This window comes from Mobula hypostoma, chromosome X2 (genome assembly GCF_963921235.1).
Source record: "Mobula hypostoma chromosome X2, sMobHyp1.1, whole genome shotgun sequence".
Classification (NCBI taxonomy): domain Eukaryota; kingdom Metazoa; phylum Chordata; class Chondrichthyes; order Myliobatiformes; family Myliobatidae; genus Mobula; species Mobula hypostoma.
This window is the reverse complement of record NC_086129.1, coordinates 32,370,498-32,395,693: the sequence shown is the minus strand read 5'-3', so window position 1 is coordinate 32,395,693 and position 25,196 is coordinate 32,370,498. Positions and strand designations below refer to the sequence as shown.

Sequence of the window (25,196 nt, the reverse complement as noted above, 5' to 3'; positions counted from 1 at the left end):
GAGTTCGAATAAACAGGTGAAAAGTCGAAGTAAAGACTTGTATGTGGTGTGGTTATTTGGTCCAGCAAATTTAAGTTTACATTTGGTGCTGTGACTCATCACGGTGACTAGAATTTCTTGTAATTTTCACAATTTCCACATGAGCGCTATTTATTTGGGAACCTATCTATTCAACTAGGCAAGTAATGGCCTGCATTTTGGAGAAGATCTTCATTCTTCAGGACCTCCCAAAGTGCATTAAAGTCCAAGTGCCTTTTGAACTGCAGTCATTCTGTGAGGTATCAAACAGTAGGAAATTTCACACAGCACAAAGCAGTAAAAATAGCTAGATAACATTAATGAAAATGATTGTGAAAAATCTATTGACCAGGATTTTGAGATTATCAAGATTCCATACATTCAAGAGTCCCATGGCTTTTGTCACCTTAAAGAGTGGGCAGGATTTTTCTGCTATTATGTGCACCATTTGATATTTTGCACTTATTCCATTTATTGTTGTATTTCACATTACCATGTATATTGTTTGAACCTGACTCTGATTCTGACTACTCAGTGGGCTCCACGTCAGCAAGGGATTTCATTGCATTCTGGTGTATATGACAATAATCTGAAATCAAGCAGATGACCTGGCCATTGTCAGGATGTGGAAGCTTGCTGTACTTCTAGCTGCTTGTTTGGTTACACAGCATTTCAAAAGCAATCATTCAAAAATACTTAGTTTGGGAAATTCTTTGCTTTTGGCAAAGGCACTCTATAAATCCAGATCGTTTAATGACGTTGAAGCAGAAAGTAAATTGAACGTGTAGCTGAATGGGATGGACCTACTAGGAGCTGCGACCCAGGTCCAACTCCAGTTGCTGTCTATAGGGAACTTGTATGTTCTCCATGTGACTGTGTAGATTTCCTCACACATTTCAAAGATGTATGGGTTAGTAGGCATGAACATCGATTTCCTGAACCTCCGGTAATTGTCCCCCTCCTCTCCTTCACCATTCCCCATTCCTGTTTTCCTCTCTCGCCTCATCTCCTTACCAACCCTTCAACTCCCTCTGGTACACTTCCCTCTCCCTTTCTTCCATTGTCTTCTATCCTCTCCTGTCAGATTCCCCCTTCTCGAGCCCTTCATCTCTTTCACCTATCGACTTCCCAGCTCTTTACTTCACCCCCTCTGCCGGTTTCACCTATCACCTGCCACCTTGTAAATTTTCCTCCCCTCCCCCCCACCTTCTTCGTCTTCACTCCTTCTCCCTTTCTTTCCAGTCCTGTTGAAGGGTCTCGGTCCGAAACATCGACTGGTTATCCTTTTCCATAGATGCTGCCTGGCCTGCTGAGTTCCTCCCGCATTTTGTGCGTGTTGCTCTGGGTTAGTAGGCTAATTGGTCACAAGGGCGTAATTGGGCAGCGCAGGCTTGTTTGGTCAGAAGGGCCTATTATCAAGCTGTATCGCTAAATAAATAGATCTCTCCATGATGAGCTGGATGTGGACTCAGTGCGCTAAATTACCTCTTCCTGTGCTGTAACTAATCCAGAAAATCACTGCCTCTGCCCCAGAAGCAGGAAGGTTCAGATGGACTCCTATATGCAGAGAATCAAGGATGCAAGTTCTTATCCAGATGGCTCTCCACAGAATGGAAGAGCCTTGCCACACACCCAGTTCATAACATGGGAGCAAGCTTCCTGCTTTAGATGATATTAGCAAACAGTATAAATATCATTCTTTATTCTCAGGAATGCTTGTCAGAGTCAGCTACTACACCATTTCATTACATTGGGTATTGAATAGCCATAATTGTGAAAACAATTAAATACATTTGCAGTCACTGGTAGCTGAAGGCACAAATTCACAGACAATATTAGCATATGATGCAACACCACAGATATTATCAGAACTTGGGCAAATCAGGACTAGACAATAACGTTTAGGTCGGGCCAGAACTCAGGGCAAAGTCTACACTGGGTGATTAAAAACATATTACCAGCAGAGTGTTTGAAACCAGCCTGAGATAATATACCGCAATAGCTCTAGAATCTGCAGTCAGACCATGTAAATGTTTGACTGAAGTTTTTGAGTTCTGAAGTCATTAGAAGAGGGGAGTACAATTTTCCACTCAACCACCATTATGCAGGGTCACAAAAACCCACTTTGAAAAATAGCTCTACACTAACTTGAGAAAGTAAGCATCTCACAGGGAATGGATTTTTTTTTAAGTATTTTAATAAAGATTAACTTCATGCTGCTTTAAAGTCTATACCCTATTTTACTAGTCAGAAAGCTGCATGTCAGAGATCCCCACCACCCAGGCCATGCACTCGTCTTGCTGCTGCCATCAGGTAGAAGGTATGAGAGCCTGAGGACTTGCACCACCAGGTTCAAGAACTGTTACTACCCCTCAACCATCAGGCTCTTGAACAAGAGAGGCTAACTACACTCAACTTCACTTGCCCCATCATTGAGATGTTCCTACAACCAATTACTGTATATCACTTTCAAAGACTATCTCATGTTCTCATTATTTATTGCTATAACCATATAACCATAGAACAATCACAGCATGGAAACAGGCCATCTCGGCCCTTCTAGCCCATGCCGAACTCTTACTCTCACCTAGTCCCACTGACCTGCACTCAGCCCATAACCCTCCATTCCTTTCCTGTCCATATAGCCATCCAATTTAACTTTAAACGACAACATCGAACCTGCCTCAACCACTTCTGCTGGAAGCTCGTTCCACACAGCTACCACTCTCTGAGTAAAGAAGTTCCCCCTCATGTTACCCCTAAACTTTTGCTCTTTAACTCTCAACTCATGTCCTCTTGTTTGAATCTCCTCCACTCTCAATGGAAAAAGCCTATCCACGTCAACTCTATCTACCCCCTCATAATTTTAAATACCTCTGTCAAGTCCCCCCTCAACCTTCTACGTTCCAAAGAATAAAGACCCAACTTGTTCAAACAACAGGAATTCTGCAGATGCTGGAAATTCAAGCAACACACGTAAAAGTTGCGGGTGAACGCAGCAGGCCAGGCAGCATCTATAGGAAGAGGCGCAGTCGACGTTTCAGGCCGAGACCCTTCGTCAGGACTAACTGAAGGAAGAGTGAGTAAGGGATTTGAAAGCTGGAGGGGGAGGGGGAGATGCAAAATGATAGGAGAAGACAGGAGGGGGAGGGATAGAGCCGAGAGCTGGACAGGTGATAGGCAAAAGGGGATACGAGAGGATTATGGGACAGGAGGTCTGGGAAGAAAGACGGGGGGGGGGTGACCCAGAGGATGGGCAAGAGGTATATTCAGAGGGACAGAGGAAGAAAAAGGAGAGTGAGAGAAAGAATGTGTGCATAAAAATGAGTAACAGATGGGGTACGAGGGGGAGGTGGGGCCTAGCGGAAGTTAGAGAAGTCAATGTTCATGCCATCAGGTTGGAGGCTACCCAGACGGAATATAAGGTGTTGTTCCTCCAACCTGAGTGTGGCTTCATCTTTACAGTAGAGGAGGCCGTGGATAGACATGTCAGAATGGGAATGGGATGTGGAATTAAAATGTGTGGCCACTGGGAGATCCTGCTTTCTCTGGCGGACAGAGCGTAGATGTTCAGCAAAGCGGTCTCCCAGTCTGCGTCGGGTCTCACCGATATATAAAAGGCCACATCGGGAGCACCGGACGCAGTATATCACCCCAGTCGACTCACAGGTGAAGTGATGCCTCACCTGGAAGGACTGTTTGGGGCCCTGAATGGTGGTAAGGGAGGAAGTGTAAGGGCATGTGTAGCACTTGTTCCGCTTACACGGATAAGTGCCAGGAGGGAGATCAGTGGGGAGGGATGGGGGGGACGAATGGACAAGGGAGTTGTGTAGGGAGCGATCCCTGCGGAATGCAGAGGGGGGGGGAGGGAAAGATGTGCTTAGTGGTGGGATCCCGTTGGAGGTGGCGGAAGTTACGGAGAATAATATGTTGGACCCGGAGGCTGGTGGGGTGGTAGGTGAGGACCAGGGGAACCCTATTCCTAGTGGGGTGGTGGGAGGATGGAGTGAGAGCAGATGTACGTGAAATGGGGGAGATGCGTTTAAGAGCAGAGTTGATAGTGGAGGAAGGGAAGCCCCTTTCTTTAAAAAATGAAGACATCTCCCTCGTCCTAGAATGAAAAGCCTCATCCTGAGAGCAGATGCGGCGGAGACGGAGGAATTGCGAGAAGGGGATGGCGTTTTTGCAAGAGACAGGGTGAGAAGAGGAATAGTCCAGATAGCTGTGAGAGTCAGTAGGCTTATAGTAGACATCAGTGGATAAGCTGTCTCCAGAGACAGAGACAGAAAGATCTAGAAAGGGGAGGGAGGTGTCGGAAATGGACCAGGTAAACTTGAGGGCAGGGTGAAAGTTGGAGGCAAAGTTAATAAAGTCAACGAGTTCTGCTTGCGTACAGGAAGCAGCGCCAATGCAGTCGTCGATGTAGCGAAGGAAAAGTGGGGGACAGATACCAGAATAGGCACGGAACATAGATTGTTCCACAAACCCAACAAAAAGGCAGGCATAGCTAGGACCCATACAGGTGCCCATAGCTACACCTTTAGTTTGGAGGAAATGGGAGGAGCAAAAGGAGAAATTATTAAGAATAAGGACTAATTCTGCTAGATGGAGCAGAGTGGTGGTAGAGGGGAACTGATTAGGTCTGGAATCCAAAAAGTAGCGTAGAGCTTTGAGACCTTCCTGATGGGGGATGGAAGTATATAAGGACTGGACATCCATGGTGAAAATAAAGCGGTGGGGGCCAGGGAACTTAAAATCATCGAAAAGTTTAAGAGCGTGAGAAGTGTCATGAACATAGGTCGGAAGGGATTGAACAAGGGGTGATAAAACAGTGTCGAGGTATGCAGAAACGAGTTCGGTGGGGCAGGAGCAAGCTGAGACAATAAGTCGGCCAGGACAGGCAGGTTTGTGGATCTTGGGTAGGAGGTAGAAATGGGAAGTGCGGGGTGTGGGAACTATAAGGTTGGTAGCAGTGGATGGGAGATCCCCTGAGCGGATAAAGTCGTTGATAGTGTGGGAGACAATGGCCTGGTGCCTTAGTGGGGTCACGATCGAGGGGTAAATAAGAGGAGGTATCCTCCCACCACCCCACTAGGAATAGGGTTCCCCTGGTCCTCACCTACCACCCCACCAGCCTCCGGGTCCAACATATTATTCTCCGTAACTTCCACCACCTCCAACGGGATCCCACCACTAAGCACATCTTTCCCTCCTCCCCCCCTGCATTCCGCAGGGATCGCTCCCTACACAACTCCCTTGTCCATTCGTCCCCCCCATCCCTCCCCACTGATCTCCCTCCTGGCACTTATCCGTGTAAGCAGAACAAGTGCTACACATGCCCTTACACTTCCTCCCTTACCACCATTCAGGGCCCCAAACAGTCCTTCCAGGTGAGGCATCACTTCACCTGTGAGTCGACTGGGGTGATATACTGCGTCCGTTCCCGATGTGGCCTTTTATATATTGGTGAGACCCGACGCAGACTGGGAGACTGCTTTGCTGAACATCTACGCTCTGTCCGCCAGAGAAAGCAGGATCTCCCAGTGGCCACACATTTTAATTCCACATCCCATTCCCATTCTGACATGTCTATCCACGGCCTCCTCTACTGTAAAGATGAAGCCACACTCAGGTTGGAGGAACAACACCTTATATTCCGTCTGGGTAGCCTCCAACCTGATGGCATGAACATTGACTTCTCTACCTTCCGCTAGGCCCCACCTCCCCCTCGTACCCCATCTGTTACTCATTTTTATGCACACATTCTTTCTCTCACTCTCCTTTTTCTCCCTCTGTCCCTCTGAATATACCTCTTGCCCATCCTCTGGGTCACCCCCCGCCCCCCCGTCTTTCTTCCCGGACCTCCTGTCCCATGATCCTCTCGTATCCCCTTTTGCCTATCACCTGTCCAGCTCTCGGCTCTATCCCTCCCCCTCCTGTCTTCTCCTATCATTTTGCATCTCCCCCTCTCCCTCCAGCTTTCAAATCCCTTACTCACTCTTCCTTCAGTTAGTCCTGACGAAGGGTCTCGGCCTGAAACGTCGACTGCGCCTCTTCCTATAGATGCTGCCTGGCCTGCTGCGTTCACCAGCAACTTTTATGTGTCCAACTTGTTCAACATTTCTCTGTAACTTAGGAGATGAAACCCAGGTAACACTCTAGTAAATCTTCTCTGTACTATCTCTACTTTATTGACATCTTTCCTATAATTCGGAGACCAAAACTGTACACAATCGTCCAAATTTGGCCTCACCAATGCCTTGTACAATTTCAACATTACATCCCAACTCCTATACTCAATGCTCTGATTTATAAAGGCCAGCATACCAAAAGCTTTCTTCACCACCCTATCCACATGAGATTCCACCTTCAGGGAACTATGCACCATTATTCCTAGATCCCTCTGTTCTACTGCATTCTTCAATGCCCTACCATTTACTATGTATGTCCTATTTTGATTAGTCCTACCAAAATGTAGCACCTCAGATTTATCAGCATTAAACTCCATCTGCCATCTTTCAGCCCACTCTTCTAACTAGCCTAAATCTCTCTGCAAGCTTTGAAAACCTACTTCATTATCCACAACTCCACCTATCTTAGTATTATCTGCATACTTACTCATCCAATTTACCACCCCATCATCCAGATCATTAATGTATATGACAAACAACATTGAACCCAGTGCAGATCCCTGAGACACACCACTAGTCACCGTCCTCCAATCTGACAAACAGTTTTCCACCACTACTCTCTGGCATCTCCCATCCAGCCACTGCTGAATCCATTTTACAACTTCAATATTAATACCTAACGATTGAACCTTCCTAACTAATCTTCCGTGTGGAACCTTGTCAAGGGCCTTCTGAAGTCCACACAGACAACATTCACCAGTTTACCCTCGTCAACTTTCCTTGTAATCTCTTCAAAAAATTCAATAAGATTTGTCAAACACGACCTTCCACGCACAAATCCATGTTGACTGTTCCTAATCAGACAGGGATTGGTTGGAAGTCTGGATAGGCGGGCTGCTGACGTTGTTAGAACTGTCAGGTTCAATGACCTCATAGTGACAGCTGCCAGTTACCGGCAAGCATGGGAAAAGGCATTTGGTTTGACTAGGGACAAACTGCAGCTCAGGGTGGAGTTTCCAAACAGAATGGGGAAAAGCTTTCAGAGTATTTCTTTTGGCGAGAGAAACAGCGAAATTGGTTGCAGTGTTGGGGGGGGGGCGGGGGCATTCAATTGATCAGAGAGGTGTCAGGAAACTTAGAGGAGATTCAGTGGGGGAACTGCCTGGTGTCTCTTGGGGGAACACGTTCCCAGCAATGTACCAAGGAACTCCTGAGAGGAAAAGACACTATTCCTGAAAGCTTAGTGGGATCGCGCTCCAGTGGGTCATTAAGGAGGGATGGAAGCTATACTAAAGCCATACTCGACACTGAGTCGCCGGTCAAGTTGCTGTACAGTTTGTTTTACAACTGGTTTCTGAAGCATTTACCCTTGATAACGTTCAGGGCACTGGAGATTTGGGGGTACCAGTGCTGGTAATTATCCAGAGGACGATTATTGGTCAGTGAAACTGGAATTCTCGGAGGCCAAGGTGGGGGTGTCTGAGGTTCGTGAATCGTTAGTGCTGATGTATCCGGACACGTTGAGATAGGCAGCGTTTCAATTCTGGAGAGGACCAACACCCCGCTGGTGAAGAGGCGCATGGGGGCCTGCCAGGAGGAGGCGGGTGAGAGCTGTTTGGGGGCATTGTCTGTGCACTCAGTGTTTCGAGCTGCTTGTGAGGACGTGCGTAGCAGCATTGGGCCAGTACCGAATTTAAACGAGAGCTGATGGCGGTACGGCCCGGGGGAAGTATCTGAGGGTGAGACCCTCTTAGTGGATGCTCCGAAATACCACGAAAGGGGGGAGTTGACTGCTGAAGACACCTCGGTGAGAGAGAGGTTGTGGCGACTGGCCCCTGCAGATGTGGAGGACGCAGGCAGCGTGTGTGTGGATTATAGGACTCTGAACAGGCGCACTGTCCCTGACCAGTATGCAGTCCCGAGGGTCGAAGGTGCACTGATCTGTCTGAGTGGTGCGAAGTGCTTTAATGTGCTGGATCTGAGGAGTGGATGTTGCCAGATCCCAATGAGTGAGGCCGACAAGGAGAAGACGGCTGTTATAGGTCCCCTGGGATTCTTCGAGTCCAAAATGATACCCCAGGACATATCCGGAGCCCTTACAGCCTTCCTGCAGGGTATGGGGAAGACCATGGGCGATGTGGACTTGTGTGGAGTTTTGGTGCATTTGGATGATCTCCTAGCATTGGGATTCACCTGGGAAGACTATGAAGCGAGGCGAGTGAGGGATCCCCAGCAACTAGGGGTTCATGAAGTAAAACTTTCTTTGGACGAGTGCCAGGTCAGGAGAAGGATGCAGTTTGTGAGTGTTCTGCGTTCATTTGTGGAATTCTGTGGTTATTATTCGGGAAATTACCCAACGCACCAGTTGAATTTCCTGGCGTTGGAACAGACGATGGTGGTGGAGGAGCTGAGTGACTGTCTCTATGGGATCAAGTTTGAAGTGGAGACAGAGAAACAGAATTCCGAGCAGAAACTGGAGAAATTGATCCAGAACAAGTTGGAAGACTTGCACATTGGGGAAGACAACAGAAGCTGTCTGACTCGGGCCAACAGAGAACTGAGTGCACAGAGAGGGGAGTCTGAATACAATTCAGAGGAGGTGAAGCAATGGCGGACAGATCTCGGAAGAGGGGAGCGGAAGCTTGAAGGAGACCTGAAGATGATCATTGACAGCCTATATGAAATGAGAAAACTGGAAGTTGAACAGGAAGAAGTCATTAAGAAGAAAGAGCTGGAGATAAGTTCAGGGACCACTGAACTGGAGGAGTCCAAGAAGAAACTGACGCCTCGATTACAGAAGGCTGAAGAGGCTGCAGAGGCAGCCCAGGCCAAGAGCTCCAATTTGAAGAAAACCAAACAGCAGCTACTGATCAAGGAAATGGGGAAGAATACGGATTCGAAGGATGATGAGCTGTATGTGTGGTACCTGCTGCCTTTCGCTAACTTCCCCTTGATTGAGGAAGAGACTTTTGGCCCTTCTCCCACTGAGTCAGGTGTAGTGGGGAGGGTTACTGTGGGCAGCCTGGGTTACAGCAGGACCCTAAAGGAAAGGAAGCGGGGGCCTGGACACGAGATAGGGGGCTCCGAGTTGCAGGGAGCTTGAGTGATAGATTGACAGAGGACTTGGTAAGCAGACCCGAAGTATTTCCGGTAGTGTTCGAGCCTGATGGGTTAGATGAGGGGGTACGGAGGTGTCAGTGGATTAGGAGACTCCCGGATAGGTTGGTCTCTGTAGCGCCTGTGGAACAGGGCGTAAAGTCTATTGTTTGGGAGCAATGTCACTGTTTTTGTACCTGGATTGGGTTGGTGGGTTTGCAGGAAGGGTTGGGGAGTAACATGGACGTCATGAGGACATGACTAAATTTGGTGGGGGCAGAGTGTAAGAGGTTTCTTCTTTCATGTTACTTGCTAAGGCTAAAAAAATGGCTTCTTTGTAATGTTAACTGCTGAGGTAAGGGGATCTCTATAGCAGCATGTTTGGGTTATAATTAGTGATAACGGGACTTGTATTCATTTGCTAACCAATGGGATAGATGTTATTCTTTCTTGTGTGTCTGTAAGCTGTTGTTTGCGCAGGATTTGCGGAGATCGCGCCATGGGGATGAAGAGAGAAGACGCACACGGAGAGATGCTGTGAGCTGACTAGCGGAGTGGACCCCGAGCGGGGGCTCGGGACCCGCTGGAGTTCAGAGGAAATCGAATGGTGGTCTGACGATATTGCGTGAGCTCCAACATTGTGCACAAACTGTCTAATTATTATTCTTGGCGCCTTTTAGTTTATATTTTAGTTCTCTACTAATTCTATAGTTCAAATAAGAGTTATAAAATCTTAATTGTTTAACTGCATAATGTGTACAGCTTGTCATTTCGGCTATTGACTTGAAACAGGGGACACGTCACACAGCATCCATCCAAAGGAGAATTCTTAGGGTTTGGCTGGGCAGGGGGTTATCACCCCGCGATCATGCCACTGGGTAAAGCGAGGGTTACATTGCCATGAACCAAGCTTTCACATGGCAGAAGATATCTGCAGCTCCACAGAACGAAAATCTCGAAATATTTTACATATATAATGTGTAACATATGAGAGCAATCTGCAAAAGAAGATTAAAAGTGAAGTAATAGAGGTGCCCAAACATGGAAAACAATAAACCATCTACTGATAACAACTGACATCTACCGGTATCCCCTGCTTTTCGAAAGTTCACTTTCCGCCACTTTCCTTTTACGAAAGACTTACATTAGTAACTGTTTTCGCTAACCAAAAGAAATCCGGAGGATTTTCACTTTTGCGAAAATAGTGCTCAGCGTTTGTTTTACAGCGAACCGTTATAGAGGCAGCGCGCACCCCGGGCAGCGGGAGTGGCGAAAAGCGAAAATAGCGTTCGGCGTTTGTTTTGCAGCGAGTCGTTATAGAGGCAGCGCACACCCCGAGCAGTGGGAGTGGCGAAAAGCGAAAATAGCGTTCGGCGTTTGTTTTGCAGCACGCCGTTACAGAGGCAGCGCGCACCCCGAGCTTTGAACTGCGTGAGATTTTCGCTATGATTGACAGTGCTGCAATGATTGCAGAAAAGTATGACTTTAATTTTGAAAGGGCACGTAGGTTTAGGGCAGGTTTGCAGGATGTTTTGAGTGCTTACAAAGAACTGTATGATCAAAAAATGCGTGAACCTTCCAGTGTGCTCACTGTCTTCCCGATTCTGATAAGTGAAACTACACTGTACATACATTATTTCTACTTTATATAGGCTGTGTATTTATCATATCATTCCTGCTTTTACTATACATTAGTGTTATTTTAGGTTTTATGTGTTATTTGGTATGATTTGTTAGGTTATTTTTTGGGTCTGGGAATGCTCAAAAATTTTTCCCATATAAATAAATGGGAACTGCTTCTTCGCTTTACGCCATTTCGGCTTACAAAAGGTTTCATAGGAACGCCCTACTTTCGGATAGTGGGGGAAACCTGTACCAAGAGTTTTCTGCAACCCAGACTACCTCAATAGAGCTGAACCACAATAAAACACTCCCTCCTCCAAATTAAGGTTGTCCCCTCCTTCAAGGTCACCAGAATCAGAGGCTGGTCATGGCACACATTAACACCTGCCTCCAGACCAGACAACAGTGATCCACTGCAATTCACCTGCTGTCGAAACAGGTGAATGGCAGATGCTATCTCCTTGGCCCTACACTCATCTCTGGAGCATCTGGATAACAAAGAAACCTACATCAGACACCTGTTTGTTGACTGAAACTCTGCTTTCAATACCACCATCTCAATGAAAATCACCTTCAAGGTTCAAGATCTAGGACTTAGCACTTCCATTTTCAACTGGATTCCTGACTTGTTTAGCAACAGACTGCAATCGGTAAGGAAAGGCATCAGCACATCTGCCACCATTATCCCCATCACAGGTACCCAGCAAGTCTGTGCCCTCAGCCTTCTATTTTGCTCCCAATATACTCACTGCTTTGAGACCAGATTCTGCTCTAACTCCATCCACAAGTGTGCAGATAACATCAATGTATTGCTTAAGTTTGGTTAATGCCATTTCCTGCACACAAGTGTAAGGAGAACAAAATAATTGTTACTCTGGATCCAGTGCAGCACAAAAGAAATGATAAAGAACACAATAAGAATAATAAAAACATCATAAATATAAATACATACAATAGTTTATGCAGAGTGCCAGTACCGTTATCATTGTCTGAGGTCTACCCACTATGGACTGTATACAGCATGTAGTGGGTAGACCTCAGACAATATAACAGGGAACACAGGAAAGAGTGAGAGGAGAGAAATTAAGTCAAGTGGCATGGTGTCAAGACAGCAAACTCTTCCTCAATATCAGCAAAATAAAAGAATTGTTTATTGATTTCAGAAAGCAGGGTGGAGCACAAACCTCTTTGTCTCAATGGTGCTGACGAGGAGATGGTTAAGAGCTTCAAGCACCGGGGTGTAAGCATTACCCATAGCTGGAACTGGTCCAACCATAAAGATGCTATGACAGCAAGGAAAAAAACAACAACACCTCTACTTCCTCTGAAGGGCCCCTGTTAACCCTTACCCATTTTTAAAGAGCGCCTATCCAGATGGTTCACAACTTGGTATAGTAACTGCTCTGCCCAAGACGACAGAAAATTGCATTGAGTTGTAAACACGGCTCAGTGCACCACAAAAATCAGACTCCCCTCTCAACTGTGTCTACACACCTTGCTGCTTCGGAAAAGTACTCAACATAACCAAACATTTTCCTCTCAGTCATTCTCTTTCATGTCCCCTTCCATCTGGCAGAAGATACAAAAACATGAAAATACACACTGCCTCGCTTATTATAAGATTCAGTGGATTTCTTGTACGTTAATAAGACCATAAGATTTAGGAGCAGAATTAGGCCATTTGGCCTATCAAGCCTGCTCTGCCATTTCATCATGGCTGGTTCAATTTTCCTCTCAGCCCCAATCTCCTGCCTTCTCCTTGCATCCTTTTATGCCCTGACCAATCAAGAATCTATCAACCTCTGCCTTAAATATACATGAAGACTTGGCCTCCACAGCTGCCTGCGGCAAAGAATCCCACAGAGTCACCACTGTCAGGTTAAGGAAGTTCCTCATCTCCATTCTAAAAGGACACCCCTCTATTCTGAGGCTGTGTCCTCAAGTCATAGACTGTTCCACCATAGAAAACATCTTCTCCACATCCACTTTACCTAGGCCTTTCACCAATCGATCGGTGTGAATGAGGTCAGCCCTTATTCTTCTGAATTCCAGTGAATACAGGACCAGAACCATCAACCGCTCTTCACATGAAAAGCATTCAATCCTCGTATCATTTTCATGAACCTCCTTTGAACCCTCTCCAGATTCAACGCATCCTTTCTAAGTTAAGGGGCCAAAAACAGCTCATAATACTCCAAATGAGGCCTGGATAAAATGATTCTTGATGCAGAGATGAAAGGCTAGCAGAGTAGCTGGGGCTAAAGAAGTTACAATCATCCATGATCACATTATTGGCGGCGTAGAGTTGAGGGGCTGTGGCCTATTCCTGCTCTTAACTTGAATACATATTGTCCCAGTAACTTGAACAATATAAAATTCTCATTATGGGGTTGGGTGATGGCACAGCCAATAGAACTGCCTCTTTACAAAGATAGGTGGAGGAGCGGGTAGTGTTGAGGAAACAGATAGCCTGCAGAAAGACTTAGATAGTTTAGGGGAATGGGCAAAGAAGTGGCAAATGAAATACAATGTTGGAAAGTGTATGGTCATGCACTTTGGTGGAAGAAATATTATTTAGATAGGGAGAGAATTTGAAATGCAGAGATGCAAAGGGATTTGGAAGCCCTTGTGCAAGATAGCCTAAAGGTTAACCTCCAGGTTGAGTCAGTTGTGAAGAAGGCAAATGCAATATTGGCATTTATTTCTAGAGGAATAGAATATAAGAGCAGGAATGTGATATTGAGGCTCTATAAGGCACTCATGAGGCCACACTTGGAGTACAGTGTGCAGTTTTGGGCTCCTTATTTTAGAAAGGATATACTGACATTGGAGAGGGTTCAGAGGAGACTCACAAGAATGATTCCAGGAATGAAAGGGTTACTGTATGAGGAATGTCTGGCAGCTCTTGGGTTGTATTCCCTGGAGTTCAGGGGAATGGGGGGGGCGGTGGAATCTCATAAAAACATTCTGAATGATAAAAGGCCTGAACAGATTAGATATGGCAAAGTTATTTCCTATGGTAGGGGATTCTGGGACAAGAGGGCACAACTTCAGGATTGAAGGATATCCTTTTAGAATTGAGATGCAGAGAAATGACTTTAGTCAGAGGGTGGTAAATCTGTGGAATTTGTTGCCACGAGTGACTGTGGAGGCCAAGTCATTGGGTGTATTTAAGGCAGAGATAGACAAGTTCTTGATTAGCCAGGGCATCAAAGGGTATGGGGAGAAGGCAGGGGAGTGGGGATGACTGGAAGAATTGGATCAGCCCATGATTGAATGGCGGAGCAGACTCGATGGGCCAAATGGCCTACTTCTGCCCCTATATCTTATGGTCTTTACTGCTTCAGCAACTCAAGTTCAATCATGACCTCTGACACTCTGTGGGAGCTTGATTTCCTCCAGAAGCTCCTGTTTCTACCCACATGATATGTGGGTTAGTAAATTAGTGGAAAATTACTTCCATAATTAACGAAAGTATCAAGAGAATCTGGTACAGAAAAAAAATTGTGGACTAAATTCAATTACATTGACAGCACAGAATCACTTGGCCAATGGCTTCCTTTTAAGCTGCAAGGAAAGAAATTTATAGTCAGAGATATAGAGAACAAAAACAGGCCCTTGGGTCCATCAAGTCAATGCTGTCATCAGATTATACAACTCCCTGTCACACTAGGGGTAAGTTACAATTGCCAATTAACCTACCAATCTACATACCCCTGGGACGTGGGAGGAAACTGAAGCTCCCAGAGGAAGCCCACATGATCACATGGAGAGTGTGCACTCACAAGGTCAGGACTGAAGCCAAGTTCCTGGCGTCATGAGGCAGTAGTTCAACTAGTTGTACCACTGTACCATACATTAATATACAGTAACAAGAATGTAATTAGATTTTTTCTGAAGATGCATAACAAATGAAAGTTACTGGGCCTCCAGTAACTTAGACTTGAGCAATGGATCAAGGCAACTCAGGATTCAACATGTTCTATAGTTTAAGTCGTCCATTGCAGTGCCATTTTCCACTTGTCATTGCCAGGACCATTTGACCAAACTATTTGTAATTTATGGTTTCAAGGATGTTTGTTCAACAAACTAGATTTGCCACTTTCTAACTGGTCACATTCCCTGCTCTTCTACTATGCAAAAGTACTGTTCCAGCATCATCTTCACAGCCTTTAATATATGAAAAGTAGTCTATTAACTTTAACATCAAAGACACAGTTACTCATCCTTCCAACCCCTCTAAAGGAAATCTTATGACTCTTACAATCCCTCACCTCCAACCCTCTGACTCTCAATACAGGAGCCCCTCAGGGCTGTGTACCGAGTTCCCTCCTTTGCTCCCTGTATACCCATGACTGTATCGCCACCCACAGCACCAATCTGCTCATTAAATTTGCCGACAACACTACATCGATTGGCCTCATTTCAAACGATAACAAGGTGGCCTACAAGGAAGAAGTCATCTCTCTGACACAGTGGTGTTAGGAAAACCTCTCCCTCAATGTCGCAAAAACAAAGGAGCTGGTTGTGGACTACAGGAGGAATAGAGACAGGCTAATCTCTACGGACATCAATGGATCTGGGGTTGAGAGGGTGAACAGCTTCAAGTTCCTTGGCATCCACGTCATCGAGGACCTCATGTGGTCTGTGCACACCAGCTGTGTGGTGAAAAAGGCACAACAGAGCCTCTTTCACCTCAGACGGTTGAGGAAGTTTCATATGGGCCCCCAAATCCTAAGAACTTTCTACAGGGGCACAATTGAGAGCATCCTGACTGGCTGCATCACTGCCTGGTATGGGAACTGTACTTCCCTCAATCGCAGGACATCTGTAGTTGTGAACTACCCATGATTCAGGACATTTACAAGGACAGGTGTGTAAAAAGGGCCCATAGGATCTTCAGGGACCCAAGTCACCCCAACCACAATCTATTCCAGTTGCTACCATCCGGGAAGCAGTATCACAGTATAAAAGCCAGGACCAACAGGTTCAGGGACAGCTTCTTCCACCAGGCCGTCAGACTGATTAACGGACACTGATTTGAGTGTATTTCTATATTATATTGACTGTTCTATTTATTATAAATTACTATGATTGCACATGGCACATTTAGTTGGAGACGTAACATAAAGATTTTTACTCATGTATGTGAAGGGTGTAAGAAATAAAGTCAATTCAAATTCACTGGAGTCTTACCTGAAAACACATTCCCCTTGAAAGAAACTCCAATATTTTCCAAAGATTGGCTGCCTGATTTGCATTATCTATCTTCACATGACTTGCTTTAATTTGTTGGACTTAATAAAATAAAATGAATGTTTTACTTCCTGACTGCCGACAATTGTATTTCCGGTGGTTTCTGAAGCAGGCCGGCCACTTTCAGTGATGGCACTGTTCAAGTCCTTTCTCCTGCACACAGTTCCACTGCAGGCATCAGCCTTTCACGGTTTCCATAACTACCTCACCCAAGCTGCAGCTTTGGGCCTATTAAATTGATTGTTGGAAGTATTTTGAACCACCCAACCCCACCTGATGCAGAATGTACTCAATTAAGTGTCACAATTAGCCTTGGAGTACTTATATTGAAGTAAAATGTACCCTATTCAATGGCAACCGTAACATGGGACCTTTATGAAGGTTAATCATCTGGAATGGCAACCATCTTTTCCACCAGTGCAATCTGTATCTCTCCTGCCTTTAGCAATCATTGTGACCTGCCAGTGTCCACTGATAGATCTTGGAATATTTTATGCGAAGCTCTTGGACAGTCTCACCCTGCTAGTTACAATCCTGTATCCTCCTTGGAATACAAGCACAGTTAACACTTCTCATCAACTCCCAATGACAGCACATTGCATTGTCTCTGCAAGCTCTATATAATGCTGCCACTTGATATCTCAGCAGTAATTCAAGACGCAAACACCCTCAGTTATACAGCATATCATGTGCCTCCAACCTATCGCCAAAAGCATTATCACCTTCCTTCCCCCATGCATGGTTCGGCTCCACTGTTGTGGATCTTAAATAACAGCTTCACACAGTCTATACACAGCAAACTCCAATAATCCATTACCTGGCTCTGCCTCTTGCATTCGTCCACTCACTGGGCTCACCGGAAAGTTTATTATAACACAATGTAACAACTAAAAGGAGTGTTCTAGGCATATTAATAAAATGGTCCCCGTCGTCCTCCCCACTAGGACAGGGAGGGGAAAGGGAGGCATTTATATCAAATACAAAAGAGTGTTGCAGTTACTAGGGTAGGTAATGGAAACAGAAGAGAGGAAATTGTGTGGACTAGGTTGAGGCTGGGGCATTGTGCATTAAACAAAACATTGAAAATGGTAGGGAAACACCAGACAGGATTGTGTGAGGAATGTCAGGAAGACGAGTCAGTAGAACATGTAGTTTTGTGTTGCAGGAAGTATGGGATACAGAGAGAGATGATGAGAAATAAATTAAGGGAGTTGGGGATGCAGGAATTCACATTAAAAGGGTTGCTGGGCATGGGCGAGAGAGCACAAGTCTGGGTATTTTTAGCATTTTTAAGGGGTACAGGGGTTTTTTATAGAATATGACGAATAAACAGGAATAGGATACTAGGAAGGTCAAAGATGGGAGGGTGAAGTGTGTGTGTGTGTGTGTGAGTGTGTGTGTGTGTGTGTTTGTGATTGGGTGAAGGGATTTAGCATGTATGTCTAGTGCACATTCTGGAGCAGAGGGTGGCGATAATGAACCATTAAGCTGGATGCCAACCGCCGTAAAACAAGATACAGACAGATCCTCCCCACTATGTCATGACCCCACTGATCTCCACATTTTCAATCTGCTAGATTTTCATTTACTGTTACTTTTACGTGCAGCACCCCCCCCCGCCCAGACGATAGTCTCCAGGGTTATTTAATGCTACTTCATCAGACCAGTTCTGACATCCTTTACTTGAGGTAGCCAATTCAAACAAAAACACGATACAACCAACTGTCAAGGTGATTTTTATCGTGTAGTTTTGAAAAAGTTTTGAGAAGTCCCCTAAAATATATTGCAATTCGAAAGCAGTTTGGGACATCCCGCGGAATTGCGGGTTACCCTTCCAAGACAGCAAATGCAGCCCCCTAGAGTGCGCCTGCAAAAGAAATGTGTATGTGCGTGGAGAAGTGAGGAACGATAAATAAACGGAGGCCACCATTACGTTGCAGACTTCCCACTCAGTACCTGAATCTGTACAAAACCAGAACCACTACAATCAGAAGCAAGAGTCCGAGTCTCCGCACATGCTCCCTCCTCACTGCAATGATCTGCATGGGCGCGATCCTTTCTGTACCAACAGTTTAAACATTAAGATAAACAGATTTCCAAACACCAACACCACTGTAGGCGGAGGCGACTGCCGCAACAGTGCGCTAGAGCGCTTCCGGCTCCCACACCACCCGCCCTCGCCCATTACTCATTGGCTGCCAGCTCTCACTAGCTCTGTGCCCCCGCCCGATAAATCTATACTGCCTTTAGACACAATTTAGATTCTCCCCTTCCGCACTTTGATAGCTGGATTTGGATATCAATCAACAGCTGGGGACTGTCTTGATTGGGGTAAAAGTTGCCACGAAGCGTTTTGTTTACCACAAGTAGGAGAAAGTATTGTGCTGGAGGGAAATATGGAAGAAAGACAGAACTAGCGGGGAATGTGGATTAAGGGCGCTGGAAATAAAGGAGGGCAAATAAAGGGAGTAGAACAGACAACAATCTGGGCGGCAGAAAAGAACAAAAAGGGGAGAGTGATACATAGGATGAAGAGGACAAATTGAGGGTTGAACGGGTGTCGGTAATAGGGGTGAAGAAAATGGGAGCAGTAAACAACAAAATGGAGCAGGAACATAGAGAAAGGAAGGAAGGAAGAGGGTGCAATGAGTGAGAGGCATGGTATTTGGGAGGAGGGGGATAGGGTTACAAGAGAGGGGAAGGGTTTGGTTAGAGGTTGAGAGGACCAGAGTTGAGATGGGATGTAAATTGGAACGGGGGTTAGTGGGAGGGTGAGAAACACTGGGGGGAATTGGGGGATTGAGAGTAATTTTGGGAAGGGTAAGAAGAGAGTTCGGGTTTGACAGAGAGAACAGAGTTGTGCGTTGATTTTCTACGGATGTACCATGGAGAGCATTCTAACTGGCTGCATCGCCGTCTGGTAAAGGGGGGGGGGAGGCACTACACAGGATCAAAAACTGCAGAAAGTTGTAAATTCACATGGGCGCTAGCCTCCCTAGCATCCAGGATATCTTCAAAGAGCGATGCTTCAAAAAGGCAGCATTCATCATTAAGGACTCCCATTACCCAGGATATGCCCTCTTCTAACTGCTACCATCAGGAAGGAGGTACAGGTCCCTTAATGGTACTCACTCAACGATTCAGGAGCAGTATGTGGTGAGAGGAAGTATGCGGGGTAGGGAGAATGGGGTATGAGAGTGAGTTACTTTATCTTATCGAGTTCAGAATGTGTGTGCATTCAGGCTTCTGTACCTCCATCCTAATGGTAGCAATAAGAAGAGGACATGATCTGGGTGATAAGGGTCCATGATGACGCCCTTTTGAGGCATCATTCCTTGAAAATGTCCTGGATACTACAGAGCCTAATGCTCATGATATAGCACTCGTCTCCATAGTATCTTCCAAATATAAAAGAAACAATAAAATAAGGTGACTTCCTGGATGTGTCATTTTCTTTAGGTTTTGGAAGAAATCGGTGATGTAGTGATGTGTTTTACCAAGAATTCAGTAAACTTTCAAATGGGAATGGTTTCAAGAGGATGCTGTTTTAAAAGAAAAGTTATTTTGCAGTAATTTAAATAGGTGGAAGGTGGGGTAAAGAAGCAAAAGAGAAAACATAACTTTATGCTGTAGCTTTATGTTCAGCTCTGCTTACAGGTTTTTGCTTTTATGCTGGGAATGAGCACTGAATGTCATTTTATGGCTTGTTAGCAGAAATGAAATGTATTTTGAATAGAATGTTGCTGTATTTCTAGATTTAAAAAAAGTGCATCACATTTCCCATATAGGTGTAATGAAATGTGTAAAACAAAACAAAGCTGAGAAAACCATTGCAATTGTTCATGTAAAAAAACAGCTAAAATAATTTAAGCTAGTTACTCTACCACTTCCTCGTTGTGTGGGAGGTCTCACTTACTTGGTATTCCCCCATACTTTCCAATGCAATAAAAAAAACATTGTTCAAAAGTAAGGCATATTTGTAAACCATTTTAGAATGTGCAGTACATGTTACAGGACACTTCATAAATTAAAAAAAAAACAACCTTTCTACTTGATTATAATCCATTCTTTGAGACATCTGACAAAGGAGTTCTTTATGTTTTCACTGTTCTGTGCTTTTCCACTATTGCTTCTCCTTTGACATATTTCAGCAAGGTATAATAGTGAGAGCAGCAATTCAGACCAAGTCACTTCTTTGCAAAAGTTAACTGTTCTTGCTTTACCACTGTCACATAACTTGTATTTGTTAATTTTAGCAAGTTACATCTCAGGCTCTGTGGAACCTGAAATAAACAATTTTCTGAGTAGCTACTTGTGTTGGAACCAGAAAAACCTTGGTAGCTGTTTACTATTTTTTTCTAGGTATCCGATTGTATCGAGTGGACTACAGCAGAGAGAACTTGGAAAAAAATGAAAGGACAGAAATAGTGTCTTTCGATCTCTGGTTGTTTCTTTATGTAAACCAGTGGTTCCTAAAGGAGGTGATATTGCCCCCTGGGTGTGGTGAGAGTTTCTAAAAGGGATAATAAAAATAAAGGGGATGGGGATGTGGGTGGGGTGGGGTGGGGTGGGGTGGGGTGGGATGGGGATGGGGATGTGGGTGGGGTGGGATGGGGATGTGGGTGGGGTGGGGTGGGGTGGGGGGGAGACTTGGTAGAAAGGGTGGCAGCTGAGGGATTATAGGCTTAATGTAAGAAATGAATCCTTTATTTCATTTCATTTTTAAAATCTTTTTTATTAATTATTATTAAAGATCCCAAAAAATACATTAAGGTAATCAAGTCAATATGTCAATATGTACAATGAAGAATTAAATTAGCAAATAACTGATTAACAAAGCCAAGCAATATATCAATAATAAGAAGAAAAATTAGTGTTAAGAATCTTTTTTAAAAGAAAAAAAAAAGAACCCCTACTAACTAAGAGAAAAAAAACCCTTACTAACTAAAAAAAAAACCCATTGGGAGCACAACCTTGGAGCTATACATCATACAATCTTCCATAAGAGAAGAACATCAATCCGCCAACTCAAATCCATTTAAGCAAAAATCGGAAGGAAACCATATTAATTAACTCAAATCAGATTATAGTAGCGGGCAAATGAACCCCACCTTTTCTCGAAATCAGATCGAGGATCAAAAGTTCGACTTCTGATTTTCTCCAAACTAAGACATAGCATTACCTGAGAGAACCGTTGTATCAAAGTAGAAGCAGAAGCATCTTTCCATTTCAACAAAATAGCCCTTCTGGCCAATAATGTAACGAATGCAATTACATGTTGGTCTGATAGAGAAATACCATGAATATATTGAGGGATTATACCAAACTGTCAATTTATTAGGTTGTAAATTAATTTTTCAAAACTTTAGAAATTGTAGAGAAAATAGATTTCCAAAAATATTTCGATGCAGAACACGACCATGCTTTATTGTAAGCATTTGATCGTCAGTGCCACATAATTGATCATGTGTGATCAATTGATGAGTGATCATGTAATCACCTCATTACTTGCTAACCAACCGTTCTGTTAGATTTTGCTGAAAGCATATAATGGTTGTTGAAAAACAATATGACTCTTCTGTGTTTACCATATCATAAGAAATCTGGACTGAAGAAATCATGTTATTTCCAGGTTTGGCTCAAGCATTATTTCCATTCACTACCGTAGTACAATGTCATCTCATATGATTTCCATTCTTGAATCATGCAGTGACACAATTCCTGTGAATTAGGGTATGGCGTTCAAAAGTGTGAAGTTCAGGATCTGCCTTTTGATTGGTCTCGACTGCATTTCTCTAGACCACGGCCCAACCGAGATACCTCTGCCCCACTTATGTACATTCAGGCAGAATCAGGTTTTGCTGTGGTCATTAATCCATAATGAAAATAGCAGAAGTAGACCAAATGAAAAAGAAGTGTACACAATATAGTGTGGAGTATCTGAAGTATGGATTTATACCAGCACTAAGCAACCAACAACAGCCAATGTGTCTGTTGTGTGAAAAAGTTTTTTTCAAATGATGCAATGAAACCATCCAGGCTCCTTGAACATTTGAAGAGAATACATACACTCCATTAAAATGAACGAGAACTTGCCTTACAGTATTTTCAGTCACTTTGTAAAAACTTTCAGAAATGGAAAACACTTAAAAACATGTTTGCCAGCATTTCACTACAAAACAGCAATGATTTGCATGCTTCATACAACATTTCACAGCTAAATCTAGAAAGCCCCATACAGTTGGAGAAGAACTGATTCTGCCAGCAGTAAGGGAGGTTCTGAGTAGAGTTTTGCATTAGTCACCAGACCAAATAATTAAAGTGATTCCACTCTGTTCAAACACAAATATATATGAAATGTCTGAGAATGTGGAAGACACATTGTACAATGTACTTAGGACAACTGAATTTGCTCTGCAGTTGGATGCGTCAACTTTATCAGGCAATGAAACTTTGTTTCATGGTTACGTTCACTTCATAAAAGATGAAACCCATGGTTGTTATTAGGCCTGAAGCTGAGGTTCAAAAGATTGTTTCAAGACTTTTGGTTGCAGAAAAAAATCTCTAAACACTACCCTGCACTATGGAAAAAGGTCAATATATTCTTTAATGCCTTTCTAACATCATATTTTGTAGAACACGGTTTCGCTGCAGTCGCCCAACTTTATTCAAAGCAATGAAACAGACTACAAATTACTGAACATGGGGATTTGAGACTCCTCCTGAGTGACATTCATCCTAATGTTGAGAAGTTAATATCCCCACCAAGCCCATCCATCTCATTGAAAAGTGAAAAAGCAATGAGGTATTGAATATTTCATCTAATGTACAATCTAAAATTGATGAAAATTGTTTTTACTGTAATTAATGACTTAGTGGATGTGGTGTATATGGATGTCCTATTCTGATCTTGTGTTCTATTTCAACTTTATCCTTGAAGGGAAGTGAAGCAGCAAATGAGACAGAATTGAGGAATATTATGGGCAATGAAAGAGTTAACTTTATATCAAAAAAGCTAAATCAACTGAAGGCAGATTAAAAAAACACAAAAATAAAAAGCACAACTAAGTATACTGTAAAACTCAATATACCATAATCTTTCCCAATAGATTAAGGGTTCCCAACCTGGGGTCCACAGGCCTCTTGCTTAATAGTATTGGACCATGGCATTAAAAAGTTTGGGAACCCCTACAATAGATTAAAATTCCCTGAACAAAAGTATACAATATATAACAAATCATCAATACAGAACAAAACTCATACCAAATCCTGATGTGAGCTGCAGTGTTGAACCCCAGAATGTCAGAGGTTTATTCTCACATGTAGAAGCTACATCAATTTAAGAGTTAAACCCTCTCAATTACTTTCCATTGTCATAGAGTGTATCTTTTTTTTTCCAGAGGTAACAGTTACCAGTGAGGTTAGGCAAGCATTAGCACATAGAACAGGTTCTGCTGCATCCGACAATCAGGAACAAAGTCTCTTATGTCTCTATCTTATTCTGGAACAGCTTCTGTTTGCAGTTTTGTATCTCACGGAAGTGAGAGGTGATTAACATGAAAATGTTTGTTATGTACTTTAACAAAGGCGACTGAAGCTTGGCGATCTCTTTGAAAATCCACAGGTGCTTTAGATATCTGAAGTTCTGAAACATCATGCTATCCCTGGTAGAACCTCAGGACAGGCGCAGCCATCTTATCATGAGCTGTTGACATCTGCAGTTAATGTGCGGTAATCGTAGAAGATAAATTAGGTTTGAACAACATCATTGAAGTGTACGGTTTAAATTTTAAAAGCAATGCAGCAGGTATCTTTTCCATGACTGTGTGATTTGTGTTCCAGTCTGCAAATAAAAACTGAACTTAATTTTGGAAAGAATGAATAGACTGTGTGACGAAAGAGCGTTACAAAAAGTACACATAGATTAACATGTTAACTGTCCTGTGCTGGCACCAGTGGGATCAACAGTTGGTCTGCCACCTGTCTTCAGGAGAAAGAGATAAGGAAGACAATGGAGCAGCATTTGGAAATGTTAATGAAGAGATGAGAGAGTTTAACGGAAGGAGACACCGGTCTGGGAACTGTCAAGATCGGCTCCTTTTTGAACCCTGAACTGTTTGAAGTGTGATGGACAGGCGATACCCCAGCAGGGGGATAAAAAGGGACAGGTTCGCTAAGGCAGCACACACACGATACCATGAGGTAACGAGACCCTGGAAGCGGTGCGCCTCCCATAAGTCGGTGGGAGTTGTTGGAGGTCTGGTCGCGGGACCAGCCAGAGACGCACAGGGTAGAAAGGTACGGATCGGCGGGAACCTGGTGTGTGTGTCCACCCTTGCCTGGGTGCTGGGTTCACCGTGGAAGAACGATCGTATCTGAAACGGAGGGGTCACAGTCGGTGACCCCTCTCAGAAGACATTACAAAGGGCTCGCCCGAAAGCTGACTGCGAGGAATATCGAAGGTCTGTGTGGAAGCCAGTTTGAATATTCATTCGCTTTCGCTCTCTCTCTCCTTCCTCCCTCCCATCCACCCCCCCCCCCCCGTCCACCGGCACAGCAGTGATTACTGTGAACTGAACTGAACTCAATTGAACTGAACTTTGCGTCACTTTGAAACTGGTCATTTACCCCTAGACAACGATAGAGCTTGATTGATCCTAGTATCCTAGTTCTGTGTACATGTGTGTTTATCATTGCTGAACTGTTGCATTTATTATCCTTTTGATTAGAGTACTGTGTTGCTTATTTCTTTAATAAAACTTTCTTAGTTCCAGTAATCCAGACTCTAACTGAGTGGTCCATTTCTGCTGGTTTGGCAACCCAGTTACGAGGTACGTAACAACTGGGAAAAAAAACTGTTTCATTCAAATCTTAAGAGTACATACAGCACACTCAGCTATTTCCTTAGCACAGGGTGATATATGGTGGAGGAAAAATAACGGGGATCCCATTTAATTACAGGAAGGTTTCAAATTAGCGTGGTACAAATCAAAGATCATTGTGTGATACACAGATTCTTGGTCATTTATCTGATGCAAGGAGACCCCTCAAATTATTTAGTCCAGTCAATGG

General features: G+C 44.1%; 1 protein-coding gene and 1 long non-coding RNA gene across 3 annotated transcripts in view; one reads left to right on the top strand and one right to left on the bottom strand.

Moving 5' to 3' along the window:
- Positions 1–18,273, bottom strand: part of glb1l2 (galactosidase beta 1 like 2) — a 75,819-nt gene extending 57,546 nt beyond the window's left edge. Inside the window, exon 1 of the mRNA XM_063038745.1 lies at positions 18,081–18,273. Within this exon, the coding sequence (XP_062894815.1) occupies positions 18,081–18,169 (89 nt within the window). The 5' untranslated portion in view covers positions 18,170–18,273. The remainder of the gene's footprint in view (positions 1–18,080) is intronic.
- A 102-nt stretch (positions 18,274–18,375) lies between these two features.
- On the top strand, positions 18,376–24,891 carry LOC134340895 (uncharacterized). 2 transcript variants are annotated; one of them, XR_010016657.1, is made up of 4 exons: positions 18,376–18,455; positions 20,487–20,622; positions 22,761–22,929; positions 23,749–24,891. It is a non-coding gene; the product is annotated as an uncharacterized LOC134340895 (long non-coding RNA). The 2 variants fall into 2 exon arrangements; XR_010016656.1 differs by having other exon boundaries at positions 20,487–20,627.
- Positions 24,892–25,196: the final 305 nt, after the last annotated feature.